The sequence below is a fragment of the Zea mays genome, chromosome 3 (genome assembly GCF_902167145.1).
Source record: "Zea mays cultivar B73 chromosome 3, Zm-B73-REFERENCE-NAM-5.0, whole genome shotgun sequence".
NCBI lineage: Eukaryota > Viridiplantae > Streptophyta > Magnoliopsida > Poales > Poaceae > Zea > Zea mays.
Genome location: NC_050098.1, coordinates 110364788 through 110392329, shown reverse-complemented (window position 1 = coordinate 110392329; position 27542 = coordinate 110364788). Strand labels below are relative to the sequence as shown.

The 27542-nt window shown below is 42.9% G+C and overlaps 1 protein-coding gene across 5 annotated transcripts; it reads left to right on the top strand.

Moving 5' to 3' along the window:
* The first annotated feature begins 1376 nt into the window (after positions 1-1376).
* Positions 1377-5114, top strand: LOC100193587 (uncharacterized). 5 transcript variants are annotated; one of them, XR_002750228.2, is made up of 10 exons: positions 1377-1611; positions 1686-1889; positions 1984-2125; positions 2418-2482; positions 2593-2641; positions 2738-2808; positions 2896-2981; positions 3199-3362; positions 3452-3605; positions 4802-5098. XR_002750228.2 is itself a non-coding variant. In NM_001245914.1 (9 exons), exons 1-9 carry the CDS (start codon positions 1500-1502, stop codon positions 4906-4908), a joined length of 939 nt encoding a protein of 312 aa, NP_001232843.1. In that variant the 5' UTR covers positions 1415-1499; the 3' UTR covers positions 4909-5095. The 5 variants fall into 5 exon arrangements, 2 of the variants coding, with proteins under 2 accessions (XP_023157594.1, NP_001232843.1); XR_002750229.2 differs by having other exon boundaries at positions 3199-3301; positions 4802-5043; XR_004856887.1 differs by having other exon boundaries at positions 3199-3605; positions 4802-5114.
* Positions 5115-27542: the final 22428 nt, after the last annotated feature.

The window sequence follows — 27542 nt, the reverse complement described above, 5'->3', positions numbered from 1 at the left end:
GTGTAAGGCTCACCAAGGAATAGTCCGAGACCAAGCATTAGCTTTTAAATAAGCTAGTCAAAATTTTGTTAGTAATTAGGCTGTCTCCAGCAAGAGACTGTAAAGGGTCCTGTACTCTAAATGTAGGGGACGGTCAGGTCCTTTATCCCTCCAGCAAGAAACTCTAAAGCGTCCTCTAAAATTTAGAGGATGGCATGCGTCCGCTATTTGTAGAGGGTGCTCTATACACTGTACATTTTTTGTGTCTGTACGCTCTCGTGGTGACGAGTAGTAAAAAATAATATAGAATGTCAAATCTAGTACACTATTGATATAGAGGATGTAATTTAGGGGATATTGCTGGAGATGAAGAAGATATAGAGTACAAAATCTTTTAGAGAGTGTTGTTAAGGACAAAGAATATTTCTTTAGGGGATCAAATTTAGGGGACGTTGCTGGAGACAGCCTTAGTAAGTATAAGTAAATACCACCCCACTAAATTAATAATCATAAATGAAATACCCACAATGCAATGCATGTCCGGTTTAATTTAATTCCATAATTTACTCATGTGAGAGGCCCGAGCCGCTCATGACCGTGAGCACAGATGATATATCAAATTACACTCTATAGAGGTCGCACATCTTTATCCTTAAAAGTTCAGAGAACTTTGCACCCAACCACGTATGTGCCGGACAAAGCACAATACCACACTACCGAGGTGTGATTGCATAGGGATGCTACGAGGCCTCACAAAGTTCCACTAGCATTAGAAAACCTGCTACGGATCCAAGCAAAGGGGGTGTAAGTCTTTTCCTTGGTCTGAATGCCATCGCATCAATCCTAGCCAACACTATACTTACACAACTTCTCCTCGCTTTCCCCTTTCGGGTAAGGTCTCACACTGTAGCTTTACTAATTAACTAGCCAACACCAGAGTCATAGTAGTCAATCCAGATAAAAGTTGATCTCATCCACGCCATCGTTCCTGATATCAATCCAAGAGAAGAAGCATATCAAGCATCCAAAGGTGATGAATAACAAGATAAACGATATATATTTTATAGAAATACACACTCTTTCAACTCTTTCCCTCTCTTTAGAAGGGGTGTGTTGCCATCCCTTCGTTGTGTATAAATATCTTGTGAACAATAGATTCATTCACGAACATCTTTTGCGACATTTTTTAAGACAAATCTATTCTTTTGATTGAGCTTCTCTCTTTTTTGGTTCTAGTCTAATAAAGCTATATCCAACAGCTCTCCTATTTAATCTATCTTAAACCCTACTATATAATAAGTATTATCTAAATTGTAAAACAGTGAGATTGGCCGGACACGGGCACACGGCCTAACAACAAAACGGGAGCAGGTCAATCGGGCCCACCGCTATAAAAGAGCAGCTTCGACCCGCGCCGCGCCTCCCGAAAGTTTCGAACAAAAGTCCACAAATCCCCTTCGCCGTCTCCGGCGAGCCCCGCCCCTCATCGCCGCCGCGCCAAAGAGACAGTGAGAGGGGGGATGGATCAGTCCATCAGAACCGCATGCGAGTTCCTCTCGTCGGTGCTAAACCACGCTGAGTCCTCGTCCCGCGAGCTCGCCGACGCCGTCTCCCAACGCCCCGTCCACCTCGGTAACCACCTCACGCGCACGCCTCTCCGTCCCTCCCCGTAACGCTCCTGCTCACAGCGTGGGGGATCTTCGCAGAGATGGCGAGGACCTCGTTCCTGCAGAAGCTGGAGCACAGGGTGGAGGCGTCGGCCGCCGACTTGCAGCACATCGAGTCCATCGCCCTCGACACCGTCTCCTTCGAGGAGCTCCTCGGCCACTGCGGCGAGGCGCTCAAAGTCTACGCGCGCCACGCCGACGCCCTCCAGTCGCACCTCGCTTCCTTTGGCTACGAGCCCCCGGGTAACCTAACCCTGTCGGTTCCCCAGCCTCGGCCTGCAGCGTTTGTTTCGTTCCGCTGGGATGAGGTGAGAACCGCTGTTTGTTTGGCTCGCAGACGCACAACACCCCGAGATCGATGTGGATGTGGAAGATGGAGATGTCGGGAAGGTTGGGGACCCTGGAGATAGATGCCTCAGCGTGTCGCGTTCAGTGCTCAGGTCGGGTAAGCGGCGGTTTGATAGCCACAGCGATGCGATGTATCCTCTTTGGTTTGATTTTGTTCGGAAAGCAAGATTGGCATTGCCTCGGTAGAACATCTCAACTGATTGTATCAGCAGATGTTGCATCTTCAGATGCCATGGATCCAATTGGAGGCACTAGTATTAGGAAATGATGCACTTGTAAGAATGCCTACAGGTTTGAGGACCTATTTATTCTGGTACGTTTATGCTAAGCAGGAGCTGTATATAGGAGATGCATCGAAGCTGAAACCCTGAGACACATAGTTTTGGTCGGAACTGCACTGTGCTTTTCTTGACTGCCGATTAGATTTGAAGAGTCACTGAAGGATCTTGGGTTTTCAGATGCTTGTCTAGCCACTCTTTCTTCTGAAGGTATGCAAGGCTATCACAGCTGGTTAATCACATTATGCTTTTCGTATTAGAATTTCTGGCCTGCTACAATTTTTTTGCTTGATTAATGATAATTTACTGGGATTTTGCAGGCGCACATTATGGTGAGAGCCCAAAGAAGCTTTACAAGAATGCTGAAAGGTCTCTTCTGAGGGCTTCCCACTGTTATTTGTGTTTACTTGTAATGTTACTTTACTTTATCTTAAATATGACCTAATTTATTTGTTTACTGTCTAGTACTGATGATGGCGAAAAGATCATGAATGAAGCTGAAATTATGACTCCCCTAAATGAAAGAAATGGTCAAGGTGATCAGAATGCATGTATTAGATATTTCTAAGACATGTCAAATTTTGGTAGTTCTGATTTTTTTTTTCGCTGTCGACTCCATGAAGGTAATTCTTTTGAAGGAGTGATAAGGGCATCAAAGGAGGATTATGAGCAACTCCCTCCTTATATGAAGAGTCTAGCATCATGGGAGGTCTGAATTTCTTTAACTAGTCTGCCCATAGTACTTATGCATGCTCGATACAGGTGGTTGCAAAATTACACATAGTCCTTTTTGTCGTCGCATTCTTGATCATAAGTGGACCTGCGGTGCATGATTCATGAGATACCTATGTTATCTCAGACAGTCATCTGCCTCAGAGCAATTGATTGTATTACTTTTCTTTTTGTACCTTTTTCTGTTGCATCAGGAGTTGCAGGAGGGAATATCCAAACTAAATTCATACTTGGGTGGTGACAAGTTGCAGGGGAGTGTTGCTTTGAACCAGGACCGTGTTGCAGAGATAGGATTGGGTACATGCACTTGCTATATTTTTTTTTTGATAATGGAAACAAGAGTTCCGGCTTTAGCATGGTAATGCGTACAGCCAACACAAGACAATTATTACATCCGAGAAACGTTGCATAGATAATGAAACTAACTTAAAGAAGCAAAATCACTAGAATGTAGGTAACTCTAGGCATCCTCAATTCTTGCATTTGAGCGCCATCCATGATTTGCAAAGACTTCCATCGCCACCACTTCCAACGCTTGACAGACATCGAGGATTTGTTGATGTGATTCCTCCTTCTGTAGAAGTCTCCAGAATCTGAACCAGTAAGTACCTCTGAAAATGACCTGCAGAATTGATGGTATTGGTTTATGATTAAAAGCAACTTCATTTCGACTAAGCCAAATAGACCAAAATAAAGCTGAGATTCCAGAGAGTAATAATTTTTTGTATCCTGGACTCATATTGCTTCCCCAAGACCCAATAACGTGATTAATGCTAACGGGCCTGTCTATTTTTAAGGCATAGTAAATTAATCTCCAAATGTTGCTGGCCATATAGCAGTCAAAAAAGAGATGATGAATACTCTCATTTTGGTTGCAAAAGCTACAAGACAAGCTGCCATTCCAGCGTCTTTTGGCTAGGTTATCTTTAGTAAGGATCGCTCCCCGACATAAATTCCACAAAAAAACTTTTATTTTCAAGGGGAGCTTAAGTTTCCAGAGCTTTTTATTCCGTTCGTCGTTGGGATTATTCATCAAACAATGGTACATAGATTGGACTGAGAAAATTCCATTCTTATGACTATCCCAAACAAATTTGTCGCTAGACGGATTCAAAGTAACATTAGATAATAAGATTAACATGTTGTGCCATTCCATCAATTTAATCCCCCTAATTGTTCGACGAAAAGATAAATTAAGATTCGTAGCTGAAAAAACGTCTACCACTAATGCTGATTTATTCCGCACTATATTAAATAGATTCGGAAATTGCTCACAAAGAGGCCGACTGGTTAACCATTTATCCTTCCAAAATCTGATAGTTTGACCATTCCTCGCTTCGAAGCGTCCCCATCTGAGAAATTGATCCTTAGTATTCATTAGACCTGACCAGAAATGGGAATCACCCGGTCTTCTAGATATTTGAGTAAGAGATTTAACTCTTAGGTATTTATTTTTAAGTAATTGTTGCCACATCCCATCCTCATTGAATAGTTTGAAGAGCCATTTGCTGAGTAAGCTGATGTTTTTAACAGCCAGATTAGAGACTCCTAAACCACCTATCGCTTTGGGTTGACAAACAACATTCCATTTAGCAAGCCTATACTTTCTTTTACTGACACCTCCCTGCCAGAAGAATCTGGAACGGATCGCATCCAATTTCTTCAAGATGCCTGCCGGAATCTCGAAGAATATATATATCGTGCTGAACAAAATCGTTTCGTTCGATTGCTGTTCCACTGGCACACTGCTCTTGTGGTAGATATAACATTTTTATTTTCCGCTTTCATCCCTTGTAGGGCGCAAAGGAAGAGCCTGTTTGCTGATGCTGTTGCGACTCAATCAGCTAACTATGGAGACAGTTGATGGCTCTACCTTTTACACCCTGTGCAAGAACAACGTGTAGCCTGATACTGCTACTGCTACAGCGTGTCATGCTTAAGTTTTCCTTTTTCTTTTCGTATGTCGAGTCTGGCTAGAATATTGTATCATGTTGATGTAGCACTCGATCTCAGCTCAAAATATTGTTTTTTTCTGAGCAGTTCTGGTCATGTGATCTTCATTCCAACCATGAAATAAAGTGTGTTTGAGGCACCGCTCATCTCCCTGCAATTCACCTGGGAGATGCATATAGAATTTTCAAATCCGACTTTGCAATTTCACAATCCAGTCTAAAGGCTGTTGCGATACACAGTTTATTGTGCTCTTTCCAATGCACTGGTATAGAATTAAAAACTAGTTAATCATGAATTTGCAATGGATTAAAGCACCGTTTTGGTGATTGATGCCAACACTTATCAATTGTTGAGTTGATTCTGACATAGAATCTCAATTGTTGATCTTATGAACATGTAATCATATACTTAACAAACTGGTTAATCCATATGGTTGTAATGCTCATCAAGCACCAAAACTTATCTAGAAATGGATTAAAGCCCATTTTCCTTTCAATTTCCTCCCTTTTGATGATTGATGCCAACACATCCAAAGCAAATATGAAACTTCTGAATTGTATATAGTTTGCTACCTTTCAAGTGTTCAAAAGATACTAAGTTAAGATCAATTTTAAGCTGAACATGAGTTGTTTAAAATTTAAACATATTGAACCACTTAGTATTTTGATTTTGCAAGATTTTTAAGCCCTTTGGTAAATCCTTTTCAAAGATCTTTTGGCCATAAAATAAAAATCTCCTCGTTTTGGAAGCATATCTTAAGTTCGAAAAATTCAACCACTTTTTCAAATGCTTTTTCTTTCGAATCTTTCATACAGATCAAATATGCAGTGGAAGTGTTTTCCTTGCCCGAAACTCCATTTTCCTTTCAATTTGAGACTAAGCACAATATAGACTTGAAACAATATTAGTCTCAAAGAACTAAAGTGTAGAGCATTTCTCCCCCCTAAGTATGTGCATACAAGTGATGAATACTTGTTGAATTAATGCATTTGGACTCATGAGGCCCGCGGAGACAAGCTCTATAATTTAAACCTTGGTACAAGCAAAAGTATGAAATATGAAATTGTACCAATTGAAAGAGCCATGATTGATCAAAGGTTTAACAAATAAGCAATGTGTGCAATATTCCAATCTGTGTTGCTAGAATCAAGAACATTTAGCTCACTCCTAACCTCACATAACCTTTTCTCATCTAAGGGCTTATGAAGATATCGACTAACTGTTTATAGGTGTTCACATGGTTAATAATGATATCTCCCCTTTGTGAGTGGTCTCTTAAAAAGTGATACCAGATGTCTACGTGCTTAGTGTGACCATGATCAACAGAGTTATTGGCCTTTTGGATCGCACTCATTATCACATAGGGGGAGGGGACTTTGCTCAGATTGCAGCTGAAGTCCTTGAGGGTTTGTCTCATCTAGAGTAATTACAAAGTAATTACACACAACAATGTCCTGCAACAATAAAGTAGGCCACAATAGTGGATAGGGCAACATTTTTTTGTTTTTTTGAAGCCTAAGACACCACAGAAATTGGCAAGTTCAAAATGTACTCTTTCTATCTACCTTACATTTGGCATAATCGGTATCCGAATAACCAATAAGATCAATGTTTGAACCCTTTGGATGCCAAAGCCCAAAGTTAGAAGTATGAACTAAATATCTCAGGATTCTTTTAATAGTCCTAAGGTGTTATTCCTTAGGATCAGCATCAAATCTTGCACACATGCATACAAAAAGCATAATATCCGGTCTTGATGCACATAAATAGAGTAATGAACTAATCATAGACCGATATATCTTTTGATCAACAGATTTACCTCCTATGTCAAGGTCAAGATGTCCATTAGTTCCTATGGGCATCTTGATGGGTTTAGCATCCTTCATACCAAACTTCTTTAAAATGTCTTGAGTGTATTTGGTTTGACCTATGAAGGTGCTTTCCTTGAGTCACTTGATTTGAAATCCTAGAAAGAACTTTAACTCCCCTATCATCGACATCTCAAACTTCTTGATCATAATGCTACTAAATTCACGAGACGATCTGTTAGTAGAACAAAAATAATGTCATCAACATAAATTTAGCATACAAATAAATCATTTTCAATCGTCTTAGTGAATAAAGTAGGACCAACTTTCCCAACCTTAAATGAATTTTCAATTAAGAAGTCACTATGGCATTCATACCATGTTCTTGGTGCTTGCTTAAGCCCATAGAGCGCCTTATTATTCTTAAAGACATGGTTATGATACTTATCGTCCTTGAAGCCAAAAGGTTACTCAACATAGATATCACACCCGGTTTTGGAAGGCAAACCGAATGCGAACCATGTACGTGACAGGATCAGAAACTCACGTACACAATGATTACATAATTGGACATCATCACACATTGCTCAAAGTAAATAGCAGAAATGTACTTTATTAAATCAAGATGTCCAAGACATCCACAGAGTCTATAACATAGTCATTAACATTATCAAAGTGTGGCATACAAAACGTAGTAGATAAGGCCTTCACGGACAACTGACTGGGGGTTTGCCACTAACATAACTAAAACTCGTCATAATCCTGGAACTCCTCAAAGTCCTCCATGTTGCCTTCATGTCATCTTGAGCACTGAATACAGTAGGGACAACCTGGGGTGGGGGTGGTTTTTAAAGCAAGGGTGAGTACACATCAATGTACTCAGTGTAAAGCCTAAAAATATGTGCAAGGAAAAATAAAAATAAAATAACAAATAAAGAAATAAATTAGTAAAGTGAGATATCTCAAATTATACTTGAGCTTTGAATTTTGAAAACTGAATTTTGAAACCAAGAATTAACTTAGAAAAGAAGTAATAGGAAGGTTACTGTCCAACTAAATGATTATTCATTAAATGATACACTATAAGAATTTATTTAAATGAGTATTAAATTTAGACAACTCAAATCTAGACTAGAATTTTTTTAATGTATCACATAAAATTGAAACTCGGGAAAATAAATAATGGAAGATACTCCATTGATCTGTTCTCCTCATAAATTATACATACTTTTAAAAACAATCAAGAAACCTTTAAATGAAAGTATACAATACCTTCTTTCAAAAATAAATAGATAATGAATATTTATTTTTGAAGTAACTTTTAGTTCTTATCCCACATTCAAAATGCTATTTCCTAAAAAGAAGGAACAATATGAGTGTGTTTCATATTTCAAACATCTACCAAAAAAATAAATTAATTAAAATAAATATATATCTATTGCATCATGATTGATTTTTGAGTGAGCATTATGTTTGAGTTTTGAACTTTATTTGAATCAGAATTAAGAAAGAATAGACACTTTAAAAAAAAGAATAAAAAACAGGAAAATAATAAAAGAAAAGGAAGGACTAGAACACGTCTGGGCCGGCTACCTCCCTTTCAGCCTATTCTCCACCTGGGCCCACTTCGTTCACTGCACTCAGCCCAGCCGCCCTACCTCGCTTACTCATTGGCGTCGTGGACCCACGCATCAGTCGCTACCTGTTCGGGCTCGCGCGCTTGGATGCCTCACCGGGTTGCGGGGCCACTGGTCAGCTCCTATAGCCACCCCGCTCTCATCTTACTCTCTACCATGTGGGCCCTGTTGGTCAGAATCCTACCCATCCTCTCTAACAGAAATGTCGCATGGGGCGCCGCCGCGTTCGCCAGGTCTGGTAGCCTGTCGCCTCGATCACGCACCCTCGCCCCTATTTAGCCAGCCGAGGCCCGGCCACCTCCCTTCGACCATTAAATCAAGCAGAGCCAACAAACCGGACTGGCGGATGTCGCCGTCGCGAGGAATTGGGTGTGTGGGCATGAGCGAGTCCGCCGTGGAGGAAAGCTCCGGTGCGCTTGCGCTGACACCTCGTATGATGGATGGGGAGTTACTCTGGATCGCCAGGAGCCTGGGCATGACTTCCAGGGGCACGAGGGTTGGCTGGTTCACCATTAATTCCTCACCGAAGATCAATAGTGCCGCTGATCCGCTGCTCACCATGACCATCTCTACCACTACCTCGACCGTCATTGAGGTATCCTCAATATGGTTTTCCTTTATCAGTGCATCCTCTAGAACCTATTGGAACTCGTTAATAGGTAGCGTTGGGAGCTTAATTGCTCATCGGAGTGAGAGTGTCACCACATCTCCGTCTAGTGTCATGGGAAAGAGTCTTGGCCTGATCACTCGTGATGGGGGGTTGGCTATCGAGTTCACGATGGGCGGACCGTCGATTAAACCTGGTCTGTGGTGGGGTCTGTGCGGTGAATCCATGGGTTGCGTGTTTGCCGACGAACTATGCCGTGCGGTGGAGACTAACCTTGCGCCTGGGGTGCTCGGGTGAGGAAGATGAGATTGTGGCTGTCAGATCAATGTTGGGTGGCCTAGATTAAAAGCAGTGTACCCCTTCGTTTCTTTGAATACGCGCAGTCGAATCTATGTCGTGTGGTGCGGATTTGGGTCCTGCTGTCGTAGTGCGCGGAACCGCAGGATCTTGATCCAATGGCCAGATTGCGTACCGGTTCATATAAGGTTATTACCTAATCCGAGCGAGTTATACCCGGACCAGTGGGAGGCTACTTGTTTGGTGCGCTGTCCGAACGATGATCTCCGGGGTGCAGAGGCCTTCTCAGAGCATTATTCTATCATTGAGAGGGATACTGTTGAGGCAGCCATGCAAGATGCTGCACGAGGTGCACTTTCACAGTATTGCTCGTTCAGCGGGGTAGCTGATGGCCTCAACCTAAAGTACTACCCTCGTCGTTCGACCGACAGTGTTGGAGGTGTGATTGTCTTGCCTGTTGGTGAGGACAATCCTAGGCTGAACAACATAGTCAACATGATCGCGTGCTCAACACCGAGCTAGACCACGCCCTTGACGAGTTGGGCAAGGTTCAGGAGGAGGTTGCGGAATTGCGTGCTGAGCGCGCTGCGTGCCACTATCAAGATGGTGGTTCTCCCGCCCTATCAGGATTCAGCACCCTTACCGTTCACCACCCCGTGGTCGCTTTGATTATGGTACCCTGACTGTAGGACCTAGATAGATTTGGAGCCATAGATCGACAGAGTCAGAGTCTGTAATAATGCTTAATCCAGTGTCTTAGTCTTAGTCAGTCTTAGTTAGAGTTAGTTTGCTTATCATATGTTTTGATGCTTGTCATGATGAACTTGTAATGATTGTCATCAAGGTGTGGGTATCCCCTGCAACTTGGTGTAGTTATTAATAAAGTTAGTTATTTAGTTGGGCAATCCCTTTATTTCCACTTTTCTCTTTATCTGAGAAGCTGTGTTAAGAGCCAGTGAAGATGATCAATTGTTCAGTGCTATGAAGTTTTCCATTTATCTTTTCTTATGCTGAAAGACTGCAGAGTCAGATCTGATGTGTGTGTGCTTTCTACAGATGTCTGAGAATACGCGCAGAGGTGGAAGACGTGATCAGCAGGAGCAGCAGGCACCCCAAGAGGAGGTAGCTCAGCAGCAGTTGCCACCGCCACCCCTGATGACCATTGAGCAGATGTTTCTGATGTAGACCCAAGCAGTCCAAGCAATTGGTCAGATCTTAGCAGCAATGCAGCAGGTGCAACAGCAGCCACCCCACCTCAACCTCAAGTGCAAGTTCAGATGCCATAGGTGCCTAGAGACAAGCAGGTAGAATTCATGAGGGGTCATCCCCCTTTCTTCGCCCATTCTGCTGATCCCATGGACGCCGAAGATTGGATGCGTACTGTGGAGCATGAGTTGCACATTGCTCAGTGCAACGACCGCGAGAAGGTTCTATATGGTCCCCGTCTGCTAAGGGGAGCATCACAGTCCTAGTGGGAGTCTTACCTCGCCACCCATGTCGACCCGGAAGCCATCACTTGGGAGGAGCTCAGGGACAACTTCCGTCGTTACAATGTGCATGAGGGACTGATGATAGTAAGGAAGGAAGAATTCCTAGCATTGAAGCAAGGTCCGCTGTCTGTCAGTGAGTACATGGACAAGTTTCTACAGCTGTCATGTTATGCACCAGAAGATGTCAACATGGATGCTAAGATGCGATACCGCTTTCTGAGAGGTTTGGTTGACCCCCTTCACTACCAGTTGATGAACCACACATTCCCTACCTTTCAGCATTTCATCGACAGAGCAATAATGACTGAAAGGAAGCACCGGGAAATGGAGGACACGAAACTCAAGATTGGTGGATCTCAGGCCGGGAGTAGCAGTCATCCTTGCTACTTATGCAACTAGCCTCAGCAATTCAAGCAGGGTCACCCTCAAGGTCACCAACATCAGCATCAGCGTCAGCACTAGCAGCAATATCTGAGGCAGTTTCCTCAGCAGCAACAGCAGTACCGTCAGAACAACCAGCAGGGAGGAAATCAGTACCAACATTAGAACAACCAGGCACCTCGCCTTACTGCCCCAGCAACAAACCAGAACAACCAACCAGCTCCAGCACAAGTAGGAGGCCGCACATGCTTCTATTGTGGGGAACAAAACCACTGGGCAAAGCACTGCCCAAAGAAGGCAACTTAGCAGTTGCCAGCATTCAACCCTTCAGCAAGACAAGGAGCACCACAGAAAGCACCAGGAGGTCGTGGTCAGGCCTATAATTGTGGAAAGGTGAACCAGTTGGAGGCCGAAGCAATCCAGGATGCTCAGGACGTGGCAGTAGTTATGTTTCCAGTCGAATCCTATCCAGCAAAAGTATTATTTGATACCGGTGACACGCATTCTTTTGTTTCTACATCATGGGTAGAAGCACATAACATACCCGTAGAACCAATGTTTCCACCTTTAAGAGTTAATTCAGTTGGGGCAAAATTTTAGTCTGATAAGATGTGTCTGAATCTAAGGATTGAAATAAGGGGGATAGACTTCCCCGCTAACCTAGTGGTAACGGGTACTCAAGGGTTAGATGTCATCCTATGGATGAATTGGCTGTACCGAAACCAAGCCACTGTCAGTTGTGACAAGAGGACAGTCAAGTTAGTGTCCCCATTCGGAAAGGAAGTAGTAACTGAGTTGTACATGTCTGAACTAGAAGAAGGAGCCTGTCACTATTTGTCGGTAGATGACAAGGAGGCCAACCTGATTGAGGTTATTAGAATTGTGTCGGAATTCCCCGACATGTTCCCTCAGGAGTTACCAGGCATGCCACCTAAAAGGAAAGTTGAATTTTCCATAGAGCTTATACCTGGCACCGCCCCTATTTCCAAGAGAGCTTAACGAGTGTCCGGACCAGAATTGGTGGAACTCAAGAAGCAGATTGATGAATTATTAGAGAAAGGCTACATCAGACCAAGTACCTCACCTTGAGCAGCCCTAGTGTTATTTGTGGATAAGAAGGATGGTACAAAGAGGATGTGCATTGATTACAGATCTATTCGATTAGTTGAGAGGAGCCAGTGTGTTCTCAAAGATAGATCTGAGGTCAGGTTACCATCAGTTCAAGATCCGACCCTTGGATATACTGAAGACATCATTTATCACCAAGTATGGACTATACGAGTTCACGATCATGTCATTCGGTCTGATGAATGCGCCAGCTTATTTCATGCACTTGATGAACAACGTGTACATAGACTACCTCGACATGTTCATAGTGGTGTTCATTGATGATATCCTCGTATACACCCAGAATGAGCAAGAGCATGAAGAGCACTTGAAGAAAGTACTACAAAGGCTACAAGATTGTCAGCTGTATGCCAAGCTTAGAAAGTGCGAGTTCTAGATCAGCGAAGTTCTATTCTTGGGCCATATTATAAACCGAGATGGACTAGCTGTGGATCCAAAGAAGGTAGCAGCGATTCTGGACTGGAAAGCACCAAAAGATGTCCGAGGAATTAAGAGTTCATTGGAATGGCCAGTTACTATTGGCGTTTCATTGAGGTTTCTCCAAGATTGCCAGGCCAATGACAGCCTTGCTGGCAAAGAAGGTTGAGTTCAAGTGGACCCCAGCGTGCCAAGAATCATTTGAGACGTTAAAGAAGAAATTGACAACAACACCGATATTGATTCTACCAGATGTCCACAAGCCATTCTCAGTATATTGTGATGCTTCGTACACCGGACTGGGATGTGTGTTAATACAGGAAGGGAAAGTAGTGGCATACTTGTCCCACCAGTTGAAGATTTATGAGAAAAACTACCCCACTCATGATCTAGAATTAGTAGCAGTAGTTCATGCACTAAAGACATGGAGGCACTATTTGTATGGGCAGAAGTGTGATATCTACACAGATCACAAGAGTCTCAAGTACATATTCACCCAGTCAGAGCTAAACATGAGGCAGCGAAGATGGCTGAAGTTAATCAAGGACTATGAGCTAGAGATACATTATCACCCAGGCAAAGCAAATGTGGTTGCATATGCTTTGAGAAGAAAGAGTCAAGTCAATATGTTGGCCGGTCACCCGATGCCGTATGAGCTAGCAAAGGAATTCGACAGACTGCGTCTCAGATTTCTGAATAACACTCTAGGAGTGATAGTCGAGCTAGAACCCACTCTAGAGCAAGATATCACGAAGGGCCAGAAACACGATGAGAAAGATCAACGAGATCCGGCAGCTGATCATAGATGGGAAAGGTCCAGATTTCCGTGAAGACGCAGAAGGAGTGGTGTGGTTTAAGATAGGCTATGTGTTCCCGACATCAAATCGATCCAGGAACTGATTCTCAAGGCAGCTCATGAGATAGCGTATTCTATACACCCTAGTAGCGAGAAGATGTACCAGAGCCTGAAGAAAAGATTCTGGTGGTACGGTATGAAAAGGGAGATAACAGAGTATGTTGCGAGATGCGATAGTTGTCAGAGAATCAAGGCAGAACATCAGAGGCCCGCAGGTTTGTTGCAGCCATTGCAGATTCCTCAGTGGAAATGGGATGAGATTGGGATGGAATTTATAGTTGGTTTGCCTCACACTCGCGCTGGTTATGACTCCATCTTGGTAGTAGTGGTGTCGCACCCGGATTTAAGGGACAAAGCCGGGTGCATCTCATACATGCGCCAAAGAAGACAACATATATAATAATAGAGTGTATAGAGATAAATGTCACAATAACATCAGAGTACTTATTACATAGCGGAAGTCTTACAAAAATAAAAGATAAATATAAAACAAACTAAATACATCCTTGGCGCTAATAAGTTAACTGGGAGACGCCACCTAGATCAGATCAAACTCCTCGTTGTGTGGCTCCTCTTGAACCACCTGTTCTTCTCCTGTGGGGGGTGAGATAGCAAGGGTAACCTCACACATGATCATAGCTCAACAAGTTGTGGGGAACCAGTGTGCATGAACTCACCAAAGGTGGGAGTTCATGTGATGTGTAAGGCTGATCAACAATAGGGGTTAAAGCTGAGCATTACTTTTAATAAGTTGGTCAAATTTTAATAGCAGTTACTAAATGTAAGTAAATATCAAACCATAATAAAAATAATAGAACAAAATTAATAAATAATCCCATGCAATGCAAATGACAAATTGAATTTAAGTTCCATAAATTAATCATGCAAGAGTCCTGAGCTGCTCATGACCATGAGCTCGGCTAGTATACTAGTTTTACACTCTGCAGAGGTTGTACCCTGTACCCACAAGTCATGTTACCCATCTACCAAGGGATCGCGACTCCCATACACCTCTACCAAGGAAGCAAGGCAGGGCAACCCTACGAGGCCTTTACAAAGTTCCACTAGTTTCCGAAAACCCGCTACAGTTTATGGGAAGAGCACTTGCAAGAATCCCTCGTCTGACCGCCATCGTAGCAAAATCAACCCGAGAACCTCCCTGCATGCAACTCCCCTACTGCCCTTGCCCCTTTCGGGTAAGGTAGTCTTCCACTAGCTTTCCTAATTAGTTAGCCAAGGGGTCCCATTCCTCCCTTGTGGTGGCACATGTTTCTCAAGTTAAGCTCCATGTTCCAATTAAAGATAATGATCTTGACATGAACATAAATAGAATAACAAAATAGTTGGAACAAGGATATAATGAAATATTAACCCAAAACCATGTAAAGCAATAGCAAAACTACCCAAATGATTCAGGGGTAAACAAGGGAAAAATGATAAACAGACTAGGGTGACCTATTTGGTCCCATCAAAATTAAACCTATGCATGAATAAGTGGTATTAAAGAACATTATTGGGTAATAAAAGTGGTCAAGGGCACAACTTGCCTTCAATGAGCTCCTGCTCAACAACTTCTATCTGCTGGGCACCAGGATCCTCAGCCACTAGCTCCTCTACTCGCCACAATACAAACAAGCACAGTATAAAGGGGAAATTAACAACACATAAAACATGTAAACAAAATACATAATAATAATCTACACATTAAAATAAGAATTTAGGAATAGGAATCATTAATTTTGGAGTTATGGATTTTAAATTATGAATTTCCAAAGGTTTTATGTGCTTGATATATGATTAAGTGAGAAATTAATTTTCTTACTGTTTTCATGTCAAGATAGAGACTCTAGGTGATAAACAATAATATTACAAAATTTTAGAAACTAGAATGGGTTAATTTGGAGTTCATATGAATTTTATATGAATTTAGCAAGTTTCTGCAATTAATTTAATGCTAAAAATTCATTTTCTAATTCATTTTTCTTAGTTTTCTATTTCTCTAGACTAGGCGTCAAATACCCGAGAAGGCAGGGGCCTCGGCGCAAGATTCCACAAACTCAGTGAACAACCTGCGTGGATCGTGAGTTGGTCTAATTAAAACATAGGGACTCATATGCTAAATCGCACGACCGAAACGTTATCTTCAGATATCAGCCGTCCGATCTCGGTTCAATCGCGCAGATTAGTTTATTACTCTTGCGAACCGGTACTTAACATCCCACCGTTGGATCTAGAATCAACGGTACAGACCAAACATGCAGCGGAATCACTCCGATTCGCACGATCGGATCGCAACGGCCCAGATCCTATGCCCAAATCGGTACCACTAAGGCTCAATCGTAGCCGCTCATCAGTAGATCGACGATCACCCTTTTCCCCCAAATTCCAGTAGCTGAGTGCAGCGGCGCATCGCCGGCGCAAAAGCGGCCCAGCGATCCGAGTTCTAGTTCCACCCCGCGCATGGTGATTCAGAGTGAGACCACAAGGGTGACTTAGCTCGGTTCTCTTCTATGGTGATTGATGGAGCAGAGTGTTCTGCCCATGACGGCGGACGGCGCCGAACCCACCATGGCCGACCATCATCCACAGTTCGGAAATTCCACCCCCAATTATCGACTATCGTATAATTTGTAGAGAAGAAGAGTAGGTGAACCATACCGAGGGTGTTCTTACCGGAATTAGAGCAATTGGGATAGGCGAGCGACGGGGCGAGGCGGAACCGGGGCGGAGTACCACTCCGGCGAGAGATTCACAATGCCGTCGTTGTCCACCGCACGATTGCTTGTCGGTACCAACTCCGCCACACACCAGCGATCACCAGCGTATCCGAATCGACCGAGACACCAATCTGTCAGACGCCCGTGGTGATTCTTGCGTCAATGCAATGCTCAGTGAACACAGTAATGGCGGACGGTGCTAGGAGAGGTGGAGGTTTTCGATCGAAGGGGAGGCTCGGCTTTTATGCGTGCAAACCGACCCTATCCCCGCATGGGCCCATGCCACCACGGTCGATCCCAGCGTTCTCGGTGAAGCTCCGCAACTAACGCGCAAGGTAAGCGATGACGTGTGGGACCCACGTGGAAGTGAAAGCATGCGCGCAGTATCGCCAGCAGCGACCGACAGATGGGCCCCGGGCGTCGGCACCACTGCGCGAGTCCAACGCGGCTGGCGACTGGGCCCGGTGTGCAGTGAGGCGCGAACGCGGGCAATTTGGGCTGCGCAGAGGGATCACTAGATGGGCTGTGCAGGCCAAATTCTGTACCAACGCAGACTTCCTATTTCTTTTTCTTTTCCTTTTCTTTTATTCTCTTTTCTTTCTTATTTTTGAATTTCGAATTTGTGGTGAACTTGTACTCAAATTTCTTAGTATATGATTTGAATAAATTATTGTGGAATAAATTTATTTATTTATAAATTTATTTTTGTATTGTATAGTATTTTCTCTTTCCTTCTCTATTTCAAACCCTAATTCTCAATTTAGGATTCAAACTTCATCTCAAGTCATTGTTTTATTTCTACTAGCATTATTGTTCTTATTATTTCAATGCACAAGCAAACAAAAACTCCAACAGGATCCACAAGTTATTTGAGTGTCTTTTGTTAACTATTTATTTGTTTAAGTGAGGTGTTCACATGTGATGGTAAATAAATATAACACCCACATAAAAAATAAAGAAAATAACTTTTCTCCTTTTTTTATTATCTCTTACAAATTGGGTATTACAAATCCTACCCCCCTTAACAAGAATCTCGTCCTCGAGATTTAGGAAGGACTAGGGAAAAGATGGCGAAAATCTATGCGAAGCTCTTCTTCTCTCTCCCAAGTAGCTTCATCTTCGCCATGATAGCTCCATTGCACTTTGAACATCTTTATCACCTTATTTCTTGTAACTCGAGTCAAAGTATCAAGAATCTTGGTAGTTGTTCCATTGGTAGCTGTTCCTCAGGGACACAAAGACACTTTTTAAGTTGAGACACATGGAATACATTATGCACATCAGATAGATTATCAGGTAGCTCGAGTTGGTATGCCATCTCCCCAACTCGCCTAAAGATTCTGAATGGTCCAATAAAGCGAGGGGACAATTTGCCCTTAACTTTAAATCTCCTCATTCCACGAAGTGGTGACACCTTGAGGTACACATGATCACCTTCCTCAAATTCCAGTGGTCTTCTTCTATTATCAGCATAGCTCTTTTGTCTGGTCTGAGCTACCCTCAAATTCTCCCGAATTATATGGACTTGTTCTTCTGCCTCTTGAATAAGTTTAGGCCCAAAGAACTATCTTTCTCCAGTCTGATCCCAATATAAAGGAGTCCTGCACTTCCTGCCATACAAAGCCTCGAATGGTGACATGTTCAGACTGGCCTGATAACTATTATTATATGAGAACTCAGCATATGGTAGACTTTTATCCCAACTCCCTCCATGCTACAGGGCACAAGCTCTCAACATATCTTCCAATACTTGATTAGTCCTTTCAGTCTGTCCATCAGTCTGAGGGTGATAGGCTGTACTAAAGTTCAACTTCGTATTCATATTCTCATGAAAGCTTCTCCAGAATCTTGAGGTAAACTGTGAACATCGATCAGACACGATCTTCTTTGGTACTCCGTGCAAACACATAATCCGAGCCATGTATAACTCTGCTAGCTGAGAACCTTTATAAGTAGTCTTGACCGGAATGAAGTGAGCCACTTTGGTCAGTCTATCCACAATCACCCATATAGAATCGTATCCTTTCGGGGTGTGAGGAAATCCAGTGATAAAATCCATACCAATCTCTTCCCACTTCCACTCGGGTATCTTTAGTGGATGTAGTAGTCCAGCTGGCCTCTGGTGTTCAGCTTTAACTCTTTGACACACATCACACATAGCCACATGTGCAGCCACATCCCTCTTCAATCCATACCACCAATATTTCTGCTTCAAATCCTGATACATCTTGGTGCTACCAGGGTGGATAGAGTAATCAGAATCATGGGCTTCCTTCAATATAGTCTCGCGAAGGCTATCAATCTCAGGAACACATATCCTGTCCTTGAACCATACGGTGCCTTGCTCATCCTCCGTGAATTCTAGACCTCTCCCTTCAGTAATAAGATCCTTGATCTCTTGAATTTTAGCATCACCAATCTGACCTTTGTGAATTTCTTGTTCCAAGGTAGATTCCACATCAATAGTGACTCCTTTAGTATGAGCAAATATCCCCAAGTTAAGTCTCCTGAAATCCTCAACAATCTCCTTAGGTAGCTAGGCCACAATAGCTGAATGAACGTCCTCCTTTCGACTCAAGGCATCAGCAACCACATTCGCCTTGCCCGGGTGATAGTGAATCTCCAAGTCATAATCCTTTATGAGCTCCAACCATCGGCATTGCCTAAGGTTGAGATCCTTCTTAGTGAATATATACTTCAAACTCTTATGATCCGTCTACACTTGGCACTTGGTTCCCATGATATAATGCCTCCATATCTTAAGCACATGCACTACGGGTACCAGTTCTAAGTCATGAGTGGGATAGTTCAACTCATGTTTTCGCAACTAACGAGACACGTAGGCAATCACGTGTCCTTGCATAAGTACACATCCCAAGCCTTGGCCACATGCATCACAATAAATGTCAAATCCCTTCTGTAGATCTGGCATAACCAACACTGAGGGTGACATCAATCTCTTCTTTAATTGATCAAAGCTATCTTGGCACTTCTCGTCCCACTTAAACTCTAATCCCTTCTCCAGAAGTGAGTTCATAGGCTTAGTAATCTTAAATAACCCTTCAATAAATCTCTGATAATAGCCTGCAAGTCCCAAGAAACTCTGAATCTCTATAACTGTAGTGGGTATGCTCCACGCCATTATCTCCTTGACCTTAGCAGGATCCACTGATATCCCACCATTGGAAATGATATGTCCAAGGAATGGCACCTCGTCAATCTAGAACTCACATTTGTTATACTTGGCGTAGAGTTGATTATCTCGTAAATTATGTAGCACCAATCTCAGATGTTCCTCATGATCACTATCACTCTTGGAATAAATCAGAATATCATCGATGAATACCACGACGAATCTGTCAAGATACTCCATGAACACCTTATTCATCAGATTCATAAAATAAGCTAGTGCATTAGTTAGTCCAAATGACATAACCGTGAATTCATATAAACCATATCGGGTTGAGAAAGCCGTCTTGGGAATGTCAGATGGCCTAATCTTCATTTGATGGTAACCCGATCGGAGATCAATCTTCGAGAATACCCTAGCACCTCTCATCTGATCAAATAAATCCTCAATGCGGGGTAACAAATACTTGTTCTTCACAGTAACATCATTAAGGGATCTATAGTCCACACACATCCTTTGTGATCCATCCTTTTTCTGTACAAACAGAACCGGCGCTCCCCAAGGTGAGGAACTTGGGCGAATGTACCCAACCTCTTGTAACTCCGTTAACTGCTTCTTAAGTTCTTTTAACTCTTGTACAGACATCATGTATGGCCGTTTAGAAATAGGAGCAGTCCCAGGTAAGAGATCAATGACAAACTCAACTTCACTATCTGGTGGCATCCCTGGTAACTCCTCGGGAAAGACATCCAGAAAATCCCTAACCACACGGATGTTGTTTCCAACAAATTCCACATCTATGAAGAATGCTGCACGTCTGGTAGAGGTAGTTATTGTAATTTCAATGTCAAATCATTCTCCTTTAGGGCTGGTGAGTTCTACTGTACCCCTACCACAATGTATAATGGCCTTTGCCTTTCTTAACCATGACATACCAAGGATTAGATCTATGCTGCTTGCTTATAATATTATAGCGGTAGCCCCAGATTCTCTTCCCATAATTGTCGATGTCAATTTATGTGTCATATGATTTGCCTCAATAGGCCTTTGGGTGTAATTACTATCATTGGTGTTTTCATAATTTTCAGTGGTAACTCATTTGTGTTGGCATATCGAGCAGACATAAATGAATGTATAGCACCAGAATCAAATAATATTGTTGCAGGAATTGCATTAATGTAAAACATACCAAGTGCGATGTCATCCCCATCAGGAGTAGCATCAACGCTAACTTGATTAACCCTGGCAATAGAGAATCCCTTGCCAGATCCTGGAGTCTGCTGCTTGTTCTGAACTGGGGTAGTAGCAATCCTCTATGGGCAAACATTTGCATAATGTCCAGTCTTCCCACACTTGTAGCAAGTTGTGCCTGCACTCTGTCCTGAAAATTTCATTGAGGTGCCAGTGGGGGTAGCCTAACAAGTCGGTGGAGTCCCCTGAGGTGAGTGCTGAGCTGGGCGCTGGCCTCCTCCAGTGCGAACTGGTGTACCCTAGGGTGAACCATAGCGAGGACGAACACTGCTGCTTCCCTGTCCTTAGGATATCGCCTTCCTCTTCAAATCTCCCAACTGAACACGCTTGTGTTCAATAGCTAGGGCTTTATCGAGCAGCCTCTGGAATGATGGAAATGTATGAGCCACTAGAGCATACTGCGGAGGTCCATTAAGTCCTTCAATAAAGTGCTATTGCTTCCTCTCATCTTCAGCAACTTCATCCAGTGCATATCTAGAGAGTTGAATAAACTTATCGTGGTACTCGCTTACTGACATGCTTTCCTGCTTCAGCGACAGAAATTCCTTCTTCTTAATCTTCATCAGTCCAGCGTGAATATGGTTGTTTCTGAACTGAGTAGAGAATTCTGCCCATGTGATAGTATCAGCAGCATCGTGGGCAGCTGTGTATGAATCCCACCAATCAGCAGCAGGACCTGTCAGACGACCAGAAGCATATAGAACCTTCTCCCGGTCAGAGCATTGGGCAATAATCAACATCTTTTCGACAGACTTCAGCCAATCATCAGTGTCCAGTAGATCAGGAGAGTTAGCAAATGTCGGTGGCTTGTGGCTCATGAACTACCGATGCTTGTCCCGGGGTGGAACTGGTGGTGGTGGTGGAGGCAGTGGTGCTTATTGCTATTGTTGTTGCTGTTGCGCCCTTCTCTCCTGGCGTATCTCCTCTCGCTCTTGGCGTATCTCCTGGCGTATATCCTCTCGCTCTTGGCGCATCTCCTGGCGTTCCTACCACATCTACGCATGCATATCCGCCATGGTGTCTGCCATATGTTGCATTATCCGCATCTGGGCTGCAACTACGGGATTAGCTCCGGCTGGTGGAGGCTGTGGAGGATCCATCTCAGGTTGTTGTTGTGGTTGTCTAAATATCCTTCGAGTGTGTCGATTGGGAGGTTGATCAATTCCACCACTCTTCCTGGTATTGACCATCTGAGTTAGAAACATATGGTAAGAGAGAAAGGATTGTGGATAAGGCAGGCAATTACGAGGCATGTTACTTTGGGGGATTTATTAGCTAAGTAGATTAATGTTTTACCTACCAAAGCTAATTCAGTACCTTATGGTGGTACATGCTAAGATGTCCATTTATAATATCTCAATCAATCAAAGAAGCAAATCAAGCATTTATCATCAGAACAATCAACCAACATTTTTAAATAGAGAAAATAGTTTTAATTTCGTCTTAGGTTCCCTATCTCTTAAAAATTTCATAAATGAAGGATTCCAAGGTGTGAAACCCATCTTGTCTTAGAGTGGAAAAGATAAGAGTAATCAGAGTATGACAGCAAAAGGTGAGACAGGATCAAGATAAGATAAGTATAGAATGAATCAGAGTAAGGTAAGTAGGTAAGGGTTTTGTCCATTTCTATTTAGGTTTTGTCCTACAGTCAACATTTCCTCTGATACCACTTCTGTCACACCCGGATTTAAGGGACAAAGCCGGGTGCATCTCATAAATCCGCCAAAGAAGACAACATATATAATAACAGAGTGTATAGAGATAAATGTCACAATAACATCAGAGTACTTATTACATAGAGGAAGTCTTACAAAAATAAAAGATAAATATAAAACTAACTAAATCCATCCTTGGCGCCAATAAGTCAACTGGGAAACGCCACCTAGATCAGATCAAACTTCTTGTTGTGTGGCTCCTCTTGAACCACATGTTCTTCTCCTGTGGGGGGGGGGGGTGTGAGACAGCAAGGGTGAGCTCACACATGATCATAGCTCAACAAGTTTTGGGGAACCAGTGTGCATGAACTCACCAAAGGTGGGAGTTCATATGATGTGTAAGGCTGATCAACAATAGAGGTTAAAGCTGAGCATTGCTTTTAATAAGTTGGTCAAATTTTAATAGCAGTTACTAAATGTAAGTAAATACCAAACCATAATAAGAATAATAGAACAAAAATAATAAATAATCTCATGCAATGCAAATGACAAATTGAATTTTAGTTCCATAAATTAATCATGCGAGAGTCCTGAGCTCCTCATGACCGTGAGCTCGGCTAGTATACTAGTTTTACACTCTACATAGGTTGTACTCTGTACCCACAAGTCATGTTACCCATCTGCCAAGGGATCGCGACTCCCATACACCTCTACCAAGGAAGCGAGGCGGGGCAACACTACGAGGCCTTTACAAAGTTCCACTAGCTTCCGAAAACCCACTACAGTTTATGGGAAGAGCACTTGCAAGAATCCCTCGTCTGACCGCCATCGCAACAAAATCAACCCGAGAACCTCCCTGCATGCAACTCCCCTACTGCCCTTGCCCCTTTCGGGTAAGGTAGTCTTCCACTAGCTTTCCTAATTAGTTAGCCAAGGGGTCCCATTCCTCCCTTATGGTGGCACGTGTTTCTCAAGTTAAGCTCCATGTTCCAATTAAAGATAATGATCTTGACATGGACATAAATAGAATAACAAAATAATTGGAACATGGATATAATGAAATATTAACCCAAAACCATGTAAAGCAAAAGCAAAACTACCCAAATGATTCAGGGGTAAACAAGGGAAAAATGATAAATAGACTAGGGTGACCTATTGGGTCCCATCAAAATTAAACCTATGCATGAATAAGTGGTATTAAAGAACATTATTGTGTAATAAAAGTGGTTAAGGGCACAACTTGCCTTTAATAAGCTCCTGCTCAGCAACTTCTATCTGCTGGACACCAGGATCCTCAGCCACTGGCTCCTCTACTCGCCACAATACAAACATGCACAATATAAAGAAGAAATTAACATCACACCAAACATGTAAACAAAATACATAATAATAATATACACAATAAAATAAGAACCTAGGAACATGAATCATTAATTTTGGAGTTAAGGATTTAAATTATGAATTTCCAAAGGTTTTATGTGCTTGATATATGATTAAGTGAGAAATTAATTTTCTTACTGTTTTCATGTCAAGACAGAGACTCTAGGTGATAAACAATAATATTACAAAATTTTAGAAACTAGAATGGGTTGGAGTTCATATGAATTTTCTATGAATTTAGCAAGTTTTTTGCAATTAATTTAATACTAAAAATTCATTTTCTAATTGATTTTTCTTAGTTTTCTATTTCTCTGGACTGGGCGTCAAATACCCGAGAAGGCAGGGGCCTCGGCGCAAGATTCCACAGACTCAGTGAACAGCCTGCGTGGATCGCGGGTTGGTTTAATTAAAATACAGGGACTCATATGCTAAATCGCACGACCGAAACCTTATCTTCAGATATCAGTCGTCCGATCTCGGTTCAACCGCACATATTAATTTATTACTCTTGTGAACTAGTACTTAACATCCCACTGTTGGATCTAGAATCAACGGTACAGACCAAACATGCAGCGGAATCGCTCTGATCCGCACGATCGGATCGCAACGACCTAGATCCTATGCCCGTATCGGTACCACTAAGGCTCAATCGTAGCCGCTCATCAGTAGATCGACGCTCATCCTTTCCCCCAAATTCCAGTAGCTGAGCGCGGCGGCGCATCGCTGGCGCAAAAGCGGCCCAGCGATCCGAGTTCTAGTTCCACCCCGCGCATGGTGATTCGGAGTGAGACCACAAGGGTGACTTAGCTCGATTCTCTTCTACAGTGATTGATGGAGCAGAGTGTTCTGCCCACGACGGCGGACGGCGCGGAACCCTCCTTGGCTGACCATCGTCCACAGTTCGGAAATTACACCCCCAATTCGCGACTATTGTATAATTTGTAGAGAAGAAGAGTAGGCGAACCATACCGAGGGTGTTCTTACCGGAATTAGGGCGATTGGGATAGGCGAGCGATGGGGCGAGGCGGAACCGGGACGGAGTACCACTCCGGCGAGAGATTCCCAATGCCGCCGTTGTCCACCGCGCGATTTCTTGCCGGTACCAACTCTGCCACAAACCAACGATCACCAGCGTACCCGAATGGACTGAGACACCACTCTGTCAGACGCCCGAGGCGATTCTCGCATCAACGCAACGCTTAGTGAACACAGCAATGGCGGACGGTTCTAGGAGAGGTGGAGGGTTCCGATCCGAGGGGGGCTCGACTTTTATGTGTGATGGAACCTCCCAAGTCATTAGGCCCACATACAGTTCTCCTTGTCCAACGGACCTTGGACAACCCTGTAGATGCACATAATCACTCGATAAGTTCGGTATTTGTATCCATTTCCTCACCCAAGAGCGTTTCACCTGTCACGCAGATATTACAACACATCGGAGGAATGAATAAGCGGAAGCGAATTATAATAACTTAACTTACATTCATCAAAATATAGAGGTAATGTTGTAGTTATTACCAACCAGGGTATATGAGTGCATAAGTATTATTATTACAAACTTGGGAGGCAAAAACCCCTCCCGCATAAAAGTATATTGTTTTTCAAAAGGGAGGCCATCCTCCTCCCGTGGCTTCACTGCTGAGATTCTTCTTTGGGCACCACCTTAGTGCAAAAACAACAAAAGTCTGATGTTTCCTCACCTACAACAACATGGGTTCGAAAACCCTGAGTACGAAGTGTACTTTCGCAAGTCTTACGCATCAAAATAAAAGACTCTCAAGGATATGCTGGCTTAAGGGAGTCAAGGTGAGGCTGATCAAGTAGCAAAGACTCTGTTTGCAAAAATTCTTACCAAAAGTAGATCCTTAAAAAAAATCTAGTTTTATTAGCAAGTTAAGTCATTACCTGAATCTAGAGTTCCTTCTACCCTAGTTCAAGCACTTGGTCTGTACTAGCCATCTTTTTATCAATCCTTTCTGTTCACTGGAATGCTACGTGTAGGGAGTGACCAAGTCTTCATGTCCGAGAAGTAATAGCGATCCGAATTGATTAATACCTAGCTGGGGATCTCCAATCACACAACATATGTAGCACTTAACCCTTGCATATGTCAACTCGCCACCGGGGTTCTTAAGACCAGACCGGGTTCACCCCAACCGAGAGCACAGATACACCACCGTCCAACCTCTTGCCACGAAGGGTACATACTACTCTTGCCATCTCTCCACTCCCATTGTGTGTTGGCCTTTCTGGTATTAGTCTGCCCGAGGTAAAGCTTACCCATGATGAGGCATGTGACCAGTTAAAAGGTCCTCGATCAGCAAGCCTACATCGACACGGTCCTTAATCGACTCAGACGGAGACACTACACCGAGACTCTCTTCTCGTGCAAGTCACCCGTCCGATCTCAGCTTTATCATTTAAAACCCAAAGTTTGGTACCTGACAGAGGTACATCTTTTCCGATGTTGAACCCATCATGGCCATGATGGATCCACCATCAAGTTTTATTTTAGAAAACATCCCATCCACTGTGAAGCATCATCTTTTGCTTAAAAACAAAACATTTGTTTTCTAAAGCAGGACTAAGCATCAGAAAAACTTTTTTAATAAAACAGGTAATCAAGGAATGGTTAACAGTTTCAAGGAAGGAAATGCAGCAATTGGTTTAACACCCAACTCCTATCACCTAATGCATTATTCAAGTGATAAAGAGTTTAAAACAGCAAGGAGGTGGCAAATGCACTGGGGCTTGCCTTGTGTTGTAGGAGAGTCAGGCTCTGTTCCATAGATGTCAAAGTAAAAACAGTTCCCGGTAGGTGAATTTTCTGTTGATGGAGCAGTCTCCTCTTCTTCAACAGTTATTTCTTCCTCGTTCTCTATACATAACCATACATAACTATGAATGCTCATGTAATGCTTATGAAAATGCAGTAATAGAAAAGATACATCAAGTTGTATCTTGAATACAACTTTCCTTCACGGTGCACCAGGAAAACTATGGTTTCTGGATTGAGTACTTCATCTTCATAAGGCAGATACTACCTAGAAAACTAGGGTTTCGGGTTTAGGAATCAAACAATGTCCAAAACAAGTCAAACTTCATTCATGGGATCTAAATATCCTATGAGGCTTATCCAAAATGTTTGGTGATTTTTGAAGTTATAAAATAATTTCTAAAATTCCAAAAGTATAGGTTTTGACCTTCTTAAATACTAAATAATTCCTGGTTTGGGCTAAAAATCTTGGAACCATTCTTATTAATTACTAGAGAAATTTAGGAATCTAACAAAATTGGTCTCATATTTTTATCATTTTTCTATGATTTTCTATGGATTTCCTAAGTCTGGTAGAAAAAGAAAAAGGAAAAAGGTGAATAGTACTGGGCTGAAACTAGCCCAAACCGACCCACGCACAGACGAAAGTGTGCCCGCGCACGCCCGCGGTGTCCATTTTGCATAGAGATCCCTGGTCGTTTGAAAAACCCGTAAAGAATCCTCTCCACTATTTCTCTGTGTCACTGACATTTGCACAAAGGTCCCTCCCCTTTCTATTTATTCACAGCCTGAGATCCTCGACCGTGGACGGCGGAGCAGCGGCTCCGGCGAGCCCATACCGGCCGGAAAACGCAATGGCTATGCTTTTCTGTTGCACAACACCTAATTTTACCCGAACGACCATTTCCCTTCACTGAATTGCAAGGTTTTGGCTCACAAACACTCTGTTCATGGTGATGGCGCAAACCGAGGACAATTCGAGGTGTTCCCGGTGATCTAGTGTGATCTAGTTCAATTGGCTGGGCTGCTAAGCATCTACAGCACACAGGGATGCT